The sequence below is a fragment of the Mirounga angustirostris genome, unplaced genomic scaffold (assembly GCF_029215605.1).
Source record: "Mirounga angustirostris isolate CCGP_5_RB_7025 unplaced genomic scaffold, mMirAng1.0.hap1 SCAF_10, whole genome shotgun sequence".
In the NCBI taxonomy this organism is placed as follows: Eukaryota; Metazoa; Chordata; class Mammalia; order Carnivora; family Phocidae; genus Mirounga; species Mirounga angustirostris.
This window is the reverse complement of record NW_026991718.1, coordinates 73364359-73376719: the sequence shown is the minus strand read 5'-3', so window position 1 is coordinate 73376719 and position 12361 is coordinate 73364359. Positions and strand designations below refer to the sequence as shown.

At 40.7% G+C, this 12361-nt stretch overlaps 1 protein-coding gene across 3 annotated transcripts in view; it reads right to left on the bottom strand.

Annotated features, from left to right (window-relative positions):
• The window catches only part of SRBD1 (S1 RNA binding domain 1), a 198575-nt gene extending 198298 nt beyond the window's left edge, over positions 1 to 277 (bottom strand). The window contains exon 1 of one of the 3 annotated variants that reach the window (XM_045885069.2): positions 188 to 277. In XM_045885069.2, the coding sequence (XP_045741025.1) occupies positions 188 to 238 (51 nt within the window). In that variant the 5' untranslated portion in view covers positions 239 to 277. The other 2 variants (XM_045885070.3, XM_054509890.2) reach the window with 2 other exon arrangements.
• Between the last annotated feature and the right edge of the window lie 12084 nt (positions 278 to 12361).

The following is a 12361-nucleotide window of genomic DNA, read 5'->3' as shown; positions in this document are numbered from 1 at the left end:
TCCGGGTGTAGGTTGGAAGATAGAGACCGCAGACCGTAAAATGTAATGAAACTTCTCACTTTTAAAAGGGGTATTAGTTCCCAAATGAGCGCTCCGAACTTTTTAAATGGCCCCAAAAATACCGGAGCCCCGGCGCCGCGCTCACGCGAGCCCTCAGGAACACCGCCAAGGCGGACGCTCAGCTCACCTTCCCGCCCGGCGAGTCAGAAGGCCCGGGATTCTGTGTGTATGACGGCATCTTCCGGTTCCCGCCGGAAGTTTTTCAAACGCCGGAAGTCCCGCCTCGCTTCTCCCTCCCTCGCCGCAGAGGCGCTGGGCTACCGGAGCGGGATGGAGCGGAGCCGGACGGAGGCGGGGCTAGAGCGAGGATCCCGTGGGAGCGCTGAGGTGGGGCCCTACTCCCGGGGCCGGGGGGCGAGCTTTCTCTCCCCGGATCCGGGTGGAGGTGGGGCCGGCGGTGCTACGAACTCGGACCCGCCTCTCTCTTCTTTTTCTTCACACACTGTACTGTCTTCGCATCCAGCGTCTTTTAAATTCAGTCAATAATATTTTCATTACATTATTTGTAATTGGCAGTAGAAAAATGAGAAAAAAATAAGTTTTATTCTTTCTAAAGTCAGTTTTGGTTATCGTTAATGAACTTCCCTCAGGGTGTTTTAAGCGTATTTTTAGCATGTTTCATTATTTCCTAAGCCCCGAGATAAGGATTTTTGCTCTAGTTTATGAAAATACCCAAATCTTGCTTCTTTTTTTTTTTTAAAGATTTATTTATTTGAGAGAGAGAGAATGAGAGCGAGTACATGAGAGGGGGGAGGGTCAGAGGGAGAAGCAGACTCCCTGCCGAGCAGGGAGCCCGATGCGGGACTCGATCCAGGGACTCCAGGATCATGACCTGAGCCGAAGGCAGTCGCTTAACCAACTGAGCCACCCAGGCGCCCTAGTTTATGAAAATACCCAAATCTTGCTTCTTCTGAGAAGCCCTCGCACATCCCTGAGGTGCATGCTACCTCAATGGAAGAGTTTAACCCTACAGTCATCGTTGTCTTACTGCAGTCTCTGAGGCAGCTTGTACTGCCAAGTACATCGATTTGGAAACCAGGTTCTCTTAAAAACTTACTAGTACATTTGGGCAAATCCCTTTATGTCTTTGAACTTGTTTTCACCCCCTCCCTTCCATCTTACCCCATACCTGATAAGGTACCCCCTTACATATTAGGAGTAGATACTCAATTAATTTACTCAAGGTAATCGCAGCTCGAGATACCTTATCTTGGGCAAGAATGAGAAAACCCTGCCCCATTTCATTTTCAGATTTTTGGAAGGTGCTGTGACTTGAGTCCTAACAACCCAAGTGTCCTAGGTGAGCCTTGCTCCTAATCCAGCATTTCCAGTCCCCTTCCCACAAAACACAAAAGTAGCTCCTGCTTTTTATTTTAATGACTCCAAAGTATCTTAACCCCACTTGCACTCCCTAAGCTCCACTTTTTTTTTCACTAACCCAAGTTAAAAGCTATAAAGGCCTCCCCAGCAATTCTTTACCTTTTCCTTGAATATATTTTCTCAAAATCAGTATTCAGTAGAAATGAAAAATGACTTGTTTTTTGGTGATGTGTTTTTTGCCAAATACACCAAACCCTAAACTCACAAAAACAGACAAAAAAATTAGACTGAAAAATTAGGGAAATAAGTCTGTTGGTAGTCTATATTCAAATTTAGCAGATCAAAACCCTATGGATTTGGAACGTCTTGCTGGCTCAGTTAGTAGAGCATGACTCTTGATCTTGGGGTTGTAAGTGTGAACCCCACATTAGGCGTAAAGTTTACTTAAAAATTTTTTTTAAATATTTAAAGAAAAAAACATTTGTTTTAGAAGATTCTGTAGAGCAGCTTTCCATGCTAATGACTCATTTCCATGTGAGTACTGAAAGACCAAGCAAGACATTGAAATGTCTTATGAGTTGGCTTTGCTACAGATTCACCCAAAGTGAACATAAATTTTACTGGATAACGTTTGAGACAGAAAGAGAACAAGATTCTTTTTTGAACAGTGTGTTCAGCTATATCTAAGCTTCTTGGTGAGAAAGGATCAGTTTCTGAGATTGTTCAGAGGTTGGTGTTGGTTTTTTTTTCCTTCTTAATTTGTAGTTTTATGTTGCCTTTTGAAATGGTTCCAGAAGGTTTGGAACTGTCTGCTATAATCACAGTCTGCTCTGTAATTTCTAGTTCTGAAAATACTAGAGAACACATTACAGTTCAGGATTATAGAAAGGGAAACCAGGTCATAATAATCAACAATAATAATTTACTCTTTTACTATTCACCTATTTTTGATGTTGAATTATGCTATACAGGTTTAAGGTAAGGGATAATAAAGGTTAAGGTAAACCAATATTTTACAAAATCTTTTGACATAATTTCTGCCCTGGAGGAATTTACAAACAAGCTGGAGACTACATATAGTCACAAGAGGCAGAGATCCATGTAAGACAGTCTAGAATCAGGATTCGTTTGTATATCAAAGTAGCCACAGTATAAAGTGAGGGCAAGAATAGGGATTAAGCAGCTTTGTGTTGGATCTTGACTCCTCCAACAGGGATATTTGCCTTTCAACTGGGGAAGAAAAAAGATTATTAAATGAAAGTAAATAACCTATAAGGTTTTAGACATCAGACATCTGGGAAAAATAAAAGCTGGGATGGAGTCCTCTAAAATTAATGCAGGTGGTGACCTACTCCAAAGACAAGTAAGACTGTCCAGAAAACATTTCTCTGCTGGAATTTTGTAAGACAGTCACTCCCACTAAAAGCTGTCAAAGGAAATTTATAATCACTAAATATAAGCCAGGCCCCATCACAAAAACTGCCTTTTCTTTCTAGGACCTTGCCCAATCTGTTGTTTACTTTTGGATCTTAAGTGCTGAATTTCAAAAAATTCATGGCTTTAGCCTGGAGTAATCTAGACTCTCACCTGAGACTTATGCAATAGGGTTTGTGAGTAATGAAACATGTTTTGGATTTGCTTGCAGGTTATTTTATTGCTGTAAAACATACAGCTATTCATATGGTATTCATTGGTATGTTATCACTTGCATGTTATTTTCTGTGTTTTCAAGTTCTTTCCCTATGAGTTCTGTCTCCCCAGGGACACTGTAATAATGGTAATGACTTCTAGTCATGGATCATCTACTTTGTGTCAGGCACTAAGTTAAAACTTTTACATGTATGTGTATTTAACTCACATATTAGCTCAATGAGATGTTACTATTATCCTGTTTTTATAAATGGGAGGACCAGCCAAAGTCACATCAGCTATTAAATTGCAGATCTGGATCTAAACCTAGTACTCTTTTTTTTTTTTTAAGATTTATTTATTTATTTGAGAGAGAGAGAGAGAAAGACAGGGGAGGGGCAGAGGGAGAGGGGAGGAAAGAATCCTCAAGCTGACTCCCCTCTAAACTCAGAACCCAATGTGGGGCTAATCCCAGGACCACATGATCATGACCTGAGCCGAAACCAAGAGTCTGTCGTTCAACTGACTGAGCCACCCAGGCACCCTTAAACCCAGTACTCTTTTTTTTTTTTTTTTTTAAGATTTTATTTATTTATTTGACAGAGAGCACAAGCAGGGGGAGCAGCAGAGGGAGAAGGAGAAGCAGGCTCCCCGCTGAGCAGGGAGTCTGACACAGGGCTCTGTCCCAGGACTTTGGGATCATGACCTGAGCTGAAGGCAGATGCTTAACCGACTGAGCCACCCAGGCATCCCTAAACCCAGTACTCTTAAAGCCATCCATATACCACCAACTCAAAGCAAAGATCTTTCTTTTTTCCACTGTATTGGCCAGTGCAAGACTGAATCTTTGAGATGCTCAGGAACTGTTAAATCTCTAAATAGACATAACAATGCCCTTCTCCCCCTTCACTTCAAACTAATCAAAGTTCCATGGGAACAAAAATTCTAAATATAGATCCACTATATTTTGCACCCACTAAATTGTAAGGTACTTGGATCTAAGTCTTAGTCATTTTGGTCTCCCCTTCACAACTTCTCCCTCAACCTACACAGTGCCTAATAATCTTGACAAATAATAGGTATTTAATAAAATTGTAGACTAACTTGTGGCCCAAAGAATGTGCCTGGAGTAAAAAAAAAAAAAAAAATCCTTTCTCATACTATGAAAGTAATCTAAAGCTCCTGCCATTGTGGGTTACCATTTAAAAACTCAAGTGTACTTTTGGAAGCTCAAACTTTTTGTCCCTGAGAGTCAATCACCTAGCAAAGGTAGAGGAGTCTCTTTCAGATTAGAGAATGCACAAACTGAAACTAAGACCTATTTTATGAATTTGCATATTAGCCTTGCCCATCCACTTTCCCACTCTTAGAAGCTCTCATTCCTAACACTGAAACTCATTGGCTTCAAAGAGCTTCTCTCAATAATTCAGCCAGGAACTTAGAGATTTCCTGCAAAATGTAAGAGATTGGTAAACAGAGAGGGGACTGCCTCTGTTTTCCTAATGAGAAAGAGTGTTAAGTGAGCTAGACCAGGCTGGTAGTTGGGTTCCCAAACTTGGCCTTCTCTATTATTTTTTCAGTCTGACTGGGAGCAGCAGCATAATTCCAAAGTGCTTGTCTAGTGCTGAGGACATTGTTCTAGCCCAGAGTAAGTATGCCAGTCTTTTGTGTCAAAGAAAAAAGATTCAAGGGATTAAAATCCTGAGTTTTGATAAAATAGCGAATGGATCTTGAGGAGCCATCAGTGAAGCCTGAGAAAATTAATTGTAGATTTTTCTAGGAAATAGATATTCAGGCATCATTCAAAGGGATTAGATATATTTAACTTATCTTACATGAAGTAAAACTATGGGGCCAGCATGTTGAACTAGAATATAAATTCTGCTTTAGCTGAAAACTGAGATTTCCAGTGTTTTATCCCACTTACTTTTTTTTTTTTTTTTTTACAAATCCTCCAGATATTTTGTAATGAATGCAATTAAAAGCAAGATTAAGGGACACCTGGGTGGCTCAGTTGGGTAAGTGCTTTCAGCTCAGGTCATGATCCCACGGTCCTGGGATCAAGTCCTGCATCAGGGTCCTTGCTCAACAAGGAACCTGCTTCTCTCTGCCTGCTGTTCCCCCTGCTTGTGCGTGCATCACTCTCTCTCACAAACACACAAATAAATAAATAAAATCTTTATTTTAAAAAAAAGGCAAGATGAAGACAAAAAATACCCGAATAATAGATGAAATACTTTATTGCATGGTCCACTGTTCCACTCATCACCTGCCTGGCAAATTCACTGGCTAAAAGGCTCAATCAGTTGATTCATGAGCAAATATATTGCACAATTTTCTCATGATGAGTTTCTCATTCTCAAATAGTATTCAGGGACTCTCTCAAAGGCCCAAAATATCCATTAAATAACCTGAGATCTAAGCATAGAAGCCCCATAGGGTTCATTAGGATCCTAATTATGGCATGGCTGGTTGGATTGCAGGGAAGGGATGAAAGGCAGCATAGTGGGGCCAAATTTATTTTGTTCCTCACCATAGGGAGCCATGTCTGGAGACTGAACATCAGAACTAGGTTTTGTTTCTAACACCTTTGGTCTATCTTACAGCTTAATAAGCTGGAACTATCCTGCAAAATGCTTGCTAGAAACACTCATCCAGAACGCCTACAGAGTTCTAATACTGGAAGCTTCACACACTAACTGGAATTCAAATTCAGAAAAGCGTGTGTGTCAAATCAGTTTATGTCCAAGTTTGCCCTTTTTTTTAAATCAGGGTTTTGATATAATTTACACAGAGTAAAACTCAACTCTTTTATTCTGACAAACACACACAGTCATGTAACCACCACCACAATCAAGATATAAAACATTTCCATTGCCTAAAAAAAAAATGCCCCTTTGTAGTCAGTCTCCTCCCCCATGCCCAGCCCGTGCAACCACTCATCTGTTTTCTGTCTCAATAATTTTACCTTTTCCAGATTGTCATATAAATGGAATCATACAGTAAGTAGCCATTTGAGTCTGGTTTCTTTCACTTAGGATAACACATTTGAGATTAATCCATGTTATTGCATGTATCGATAGTTTTTTTTTTTCTTTTTATTGCCAGTTAGCAGTCCATTGTGAATGTACTGCAGTTTATTTATCCATTCAGTAGTTGATGGACAGGGGGCACCTGGGTGGCTCAGTCATTAAGCATCTGCCTTCGGCTCAGGTCATGATCCCAGTGCCCTGGGATCGAGCCCTCATCGGGCTCCCTGCTCAGTGGGAAGCCTGCTTCTCCCTCTCCCACTCCCCCTGCTTGTGTTCCCTCTCTCGCTGTGTCTCTCTGTCAAATAAATAAAATCTTCAAAAAAAAAAATTAAAAAATAAAAAAAATAGTTGATGGACATACAATTTTTTCCACTTTTTGGCTATCATTAATAATGCTGCTATGAACATTCATGTACAAATTTTTTTATGTGAGCATATATTTTCATTTATCTTGGTTAGATAAATAACCTAGGAACAGGATTGTTGGGTCATATGGTAAGTGAGTGTTTAGTTTTATGAGACTAGTAAATTGTCTTCCAAAGTAGCTATACCATTTTGCATTCCTACCAGTAATGCATGAGAGTTACAGTTGCTCCACACCCTTGCTAGGACTTGATATTGTCAAGTTTGTTTGTTTCTTTCTTTCTACCCTTTAATAGGTGTGTAGGAGTATCTCATTAGAGTTTTAATTTGCATTTTCTTAATGATTAATGATATTTATTACTAATGTGTTTATTTGCCACCCATATATCTTCTTTGATGAAGTATCTGTTAAAATATTTTGACAATTTTTAATTGGATTTTTTGATTTGTGAATCATGAGAGTTCTTTATATACTGTGCATACTAGTCCTTTATCAAGTATGACACTTGGCTTTAAGAGTTGTAAGTTATCACAGGCAGTTGCCAGCATAATAGCACACAGAAAAATGAATTCTTCTCTGACCACAAAGAAAACTCTGCCACAGCCAAGTGTTTTTCAAGAGCCTAGCTAAAAGATGATATCAAAACCAACACCATTTTTACATACATGAATTTTTCTGAAACCAACATCACCACAGACAGAAAAATGTGTCATTGTAGAAAAATGACCTAATTTCACAGTGAAAGATCATCACCCTAAAAGAATGCTTTAAAATCGAGAAGGTGGTACCCACAGCTTTTGCAAACAATGTGGAAAGTCAGTTAAGCCATAGTGTTCATACAGCATAACTGGGTATTTTGTTTAGACCGGACTATGATCTGAATATAAGAAAATCTAAATAGTTTACCAAGAAACTTCTTAGCAGAAGTAGGTATTGCATATATAAGGGCCTTTGATAACTTTCTGCTATGAGCTTTTGTCAGGTCTATAATTCCTATAACTTTCAGGCATGTTTCTAGAAATTATTAGCTAGTGTTTCCCAAATTTTAATGCACATAAGAATCACCAGCAGAGATCCTTTTAAAAGCTGATTTCTAATTGGGGGAAAAGATGGCAGAGGAGTAGGGGACCCTATTCCAACTTGTCCCCGGAATTGAGCTGGAAATCTACCAGACCACTCTGAGCACCCACAAAATCAGCCTGAGATGTAAGAAGATCTGGATCTCTACAAACAGAACATCGCAGGCAGTTGGTTTCGAGGTACGAAGCGGGGAGCTGTGATTCCGCGGGCAGATATCGGAGGATAAACGGCAGCGGAAGGGTGCCTGGCCGTGGGGATCCTACACCTCCTGTGAGTGACAGCCTTGCTTGCTGGGGACAGGGCACAGACTCGCAGACTGGTAGTGGCAGGGAAAGGACTTTAGGGCAGCCTCCGGGGCAGAAACCCAGAGCGGCAGGGTCGCACGTGTGAACTGGGAGCGGCTGGCGGTTTTAAAAGCACAAAGGGCAGAGACATGCCCCGACCTGGAGGCAGGACTGGGAGCACTGTGGAGGGGCACACAACCCAGGACACTGCAGGTTATAGCAGCACAGACAGAAACAGAGACAGTGTGGCCTGGAGAGCTCACTGAAGAACAGACTGCGATCTCTCTGCTCTGAGGCAGAGGGTTGGAAATGGTCTCTTCTGCTCTGACTCACAGAAGAGACGCAGAAAGCCGCCAGGGAAAGCCACCAGAGAATAAAAGCCCCCAAAACTGATTCCCACTGAGCCCATCCCCCACCACAGGGGGGCAGGGCAACTCCGCCCAAACAGGGTTGCCTGAGTAACAGTGCAGTAGGCCCCTCCCCCAGAAGACAGGCTGGGAGAACAAGAGGCCAGCAACCCCAAGGTCCCTAGAAAACAGATGCATCTTTGGGCACCTAGGTGGCTCAGTCGTTAAGCATCTGCCTTCGGCTCGGGTCATGGTCCCAGGGTCATGGGCTCAGGCCCTGCATCGGGCTCCCTGCTCAGCGGGAGGCCTGCTTCTCCCTCTCCCACTCCCTCTGCTTGTGTCCCCTCTCTCGCTGTGTCTCTTTATGTCAAATAAATAAATAAAATTAAAAAAAAAAAGAAAACAGATGCATCTTGCTTGGGTTCTGGTCAATAATTTGGACTTTATACATTCCCTCAACCACCCCTCAACAGAATGACTAGAAGGGGGAACCCCCAAAATAGGAAAGACTCAGAGATTATGACTTATGCCGCAGATTTACAAATGGATGCAGGTATAACCAAGATGTCGGAGATGGAATTCAGGCTAGCAATTGTGAAGACAATAGCTAGAATGGAGAAATCCATTAATGGCAACATAGAGTCTCTGAGGGCAGAAATGAAAGCTGAATTGGCAGAATTTAAAAACGCTATCAATGAGATCCAGTCTAATCTAGATAATCTAACAGCTAGGTAAGTGAGGCAGAAGAACAAATCAGTGACCTGGAAGACAATTTAATAGATAAAAAGGGAAAAGAGGAGGCCAGGGAAAAACAACTCAGAATCCATGAAAATACAATCAGAGAAATAAGTGACACCATGAAGCATTCCAATGTCAGAATTATTGGAATCCCAGAGGGAGTGGAGAGAGAGAGAGGGGACTAGAAGATGTATTTGAGCAAATCATAGCTGAGAACTTCCCTAATCTGGGGAATGAAACAAACATTCATGTCCTAGAGGCAGAGAGGACCCATCCCAAGATCAAGGAAAATAGGCCTACACCCCGGCATGTAATAGTAAAACTCCCAAATTTTAGAACCAAGGAAACCATCTTGAGGGCAGTTAGGGGGAAGAGATTCCTATGTACAGATGGAGGAACATCAGAATAACGTCAGACCTATCCACAGAGACCTGGCAAGCCAGAAAGGCCTGGCAAGACATATTCAGGGTACTAAATGAGAAGAACATGCAGCCAAGAATACTTTATCCAGCAAGGCTGTCTTTTAGAATGGATGGAGAGATGCAGAGCTTCCAAGACCGGCAGAAACTGAAAGAATATGTGACCCCTAAGCTGGCCCTGCAAGAAATATTAAGGGGGGGTTCTATAAAAGGAGAAAGACCCCAAGAGTGATATACAACAGAAATTTAGAGGGACAATCTATAAAAATAACGTCTTCATAGGCAACATGATAATTAATTCATATCTTTCAATAATCACTCTCAACGTGAATGGCCTAAATGCTCCCATAAAACGGCACAGGGTTGCAGATTGGATAAAAAGACAGGACCCATCCATATGCTGTCTACAAGAGACTCATTTTGAACCTAAAGATATATCAGACTGAAAGTGAAGGGATGGAGATCCATCTTCCATGCCAGTGGACCTCAAAAGAAAGCTGGGGTAGCAATTCTTATATCAGACAAATAAGATTTTAAACTAAAGTCTGTAGTTAGAGACACAGAAGGACACTATATCATTCTTAAAGGGTCTATCCAGCAAGAAGATCTAACAATTGTAAATATCTATGCCCCCAACATGGGAGCAGCCATCTACATAAGCCAACTGTTAACCAAAATAAAGAGTCATATAGATAACAATACGTTAATTGTAGGATACCTCAGTACTCCACTCTCAGCAATGGACAGATCATCTAAGCAGAAAATCAACAAGGAAACGAGCTTTGAATGATGCACTGGACCAGGAGGACCTCATAGATATATACAGAACATTACACCCTAAAACAACAGAATACTCATTCTTCTCGCGCACATGGAACTTTCTCCAGAATAGACCACATACCGGGTCACAAATCAGGTCTCAACCTATACCAAAAGACTGAGATTATTCCTTGCATATTCTCAGACCACAATGCTTTGAAACTGGAACTCAATCACAAGAAAAAATTTGGAAGAAATTCAAACACTTGGAAGCTAAAGACCACTCTGCCCAAGAATGTTTGGGTCAACCAGGAAATCAAAGAAGAACTTAAACAATTCATGGAAATCAATGAGAACGAAAACACATTGGTCCAAAACCTATGGGATACTGCAAAGGTGGTCCTAAGGGGGAAATACATAGCCATCCAAGCCTCACTCAAAAAAATAGAAAAATCCCGAATTCACCAACTAACTCTACACCTTAAAGAACTAGAGAAAAAGCAACAAACGATGCCTAAACCACACATTAGAGGAGAAATAAGATTAGAGCAGAGATCAATGAATTAGAAACCAGAAACATGATAGATAAGATCAATGAAACTAGAAGTTGGTTCTTTGAAAGAATTAATAAGATCGAGAAACCACTGGCCAGACTTATCCAAAACAAAAGAGAAAGGACCCAAATTAATAAAATTATGAATGAAAGGGGAGAGATCACGACTAACACCAAGGAAATAGAAACAATTATTAGAAATTATTATCAACAACTATATGACAATAAACTGAGCAATCTGGATGAAATGGAGGCCTTCCTGGAAACCTATAAGCTGCCAAGACTGAAACAGGAAGAAATTGACAACCTGTATAGGCCAATAACCAGTAACGAGATTGAAGCAGTGATCAAAAACCTCCCAAAAAACAAGAGTCCAGGGCCTGATGGATTCCCTGGGGAATTCTACCAAACATTCAAAGAAGAAATAATACCTATTCTACGGAAGTTGTTTCAAAAAATAGAAACAAGGAAAACTTCCAAACGCATTCTATGAGGCCAGCATTACCTTAATCCCCAAACCAGGGAAAGACCCCATCAAAAAGGAGAATTTCAGACCAATATCCCTGATGAATATGGATTCCAAAATCTTCAACAAAATCCTAGCTAATAGGATCCAACAATACATTAAAAGGATCATCTACCACAACCAAGTGGGATTTATCCCCAGGATGCAGGGGTGGTTCAATATTCGCAAATCAATCAATGTGATAGAACACATTAATAAGAGGAGGGAGAAGAACCATATGGTCCTCTCAATTGATGCAGAAAAAGCATTTGACAAAATACAACATCCTTTCCTGATTAAAACTCTTCAGAGTATAGGGATAGAGGGAACATTCCTCAAGTTCATAAAATCCATCTATGAAAAACCCACAGCGAATATCATCCTCAATGGGGAAAAGCTGAGAGCCTTTCCCTTAAGATCAGGAACACGTCAAGGATGCCCACTCTCACCACTATTGTTCAACATAGTACTAGAAGTCCTAGCAAAGCAATCAGACAACAAAAAGAAATAAAAGGTATTCAAATTGGCAAAGAAGAAGTCAAACTCTCTCTTTTTGCAAATGACATGATACTTTATGTGGAAAACCCAAAAGACTCCACCCCCAAATTACTAGAACTCATACAGTAATTCAGTAATGTGGCAGGATACAAAATCAATGCACAGAAATCAGTTGCTTTCTTATACACTAACAATGCAACTGTACAAAGAGAAATTAGAGAAACAGTTCCATTTACAATAGCACCAAAAACCATAAGATACCTTGGAATAAACCTAACCAAAGAGGTCAACTATCTATACTCTAGGAACTACAGAACACTCATGAAAGAAATTGAAGAAGACACAAAAAGATGGAAAAATATTCCATGCTCATGGATCAGAAGAATAAACATTGTTAAAATGTCTATGCTACCCAGAGCAATCTATGCCATCCTGATCAAAATTCCAATGACATTTTTCAAAGTGCTGGAACAAACAATCCTAAAATTTGTATGGAATCAGAAAAGACCCCGAATCACCAAGGAAATGTTGAAAAGAAACACAAAGCTGGGGGCATCACGTTGCCTGATTTCAAGCTATATTACAAAGCTATGATCACCAAGACAGCATGGTACTGGCACAAAAACAGACATATAGGCCAATGGAACAGAATAGAGAACCCAGATATGGACCCTCAACTCTATGGTCAAATAATCTTCGACAAAGCAGGAAAAAACATGCAATAGAAAAAAGACAGGCTCTTCAATAAATGGTGCTGGGAAAATTGGATGGCC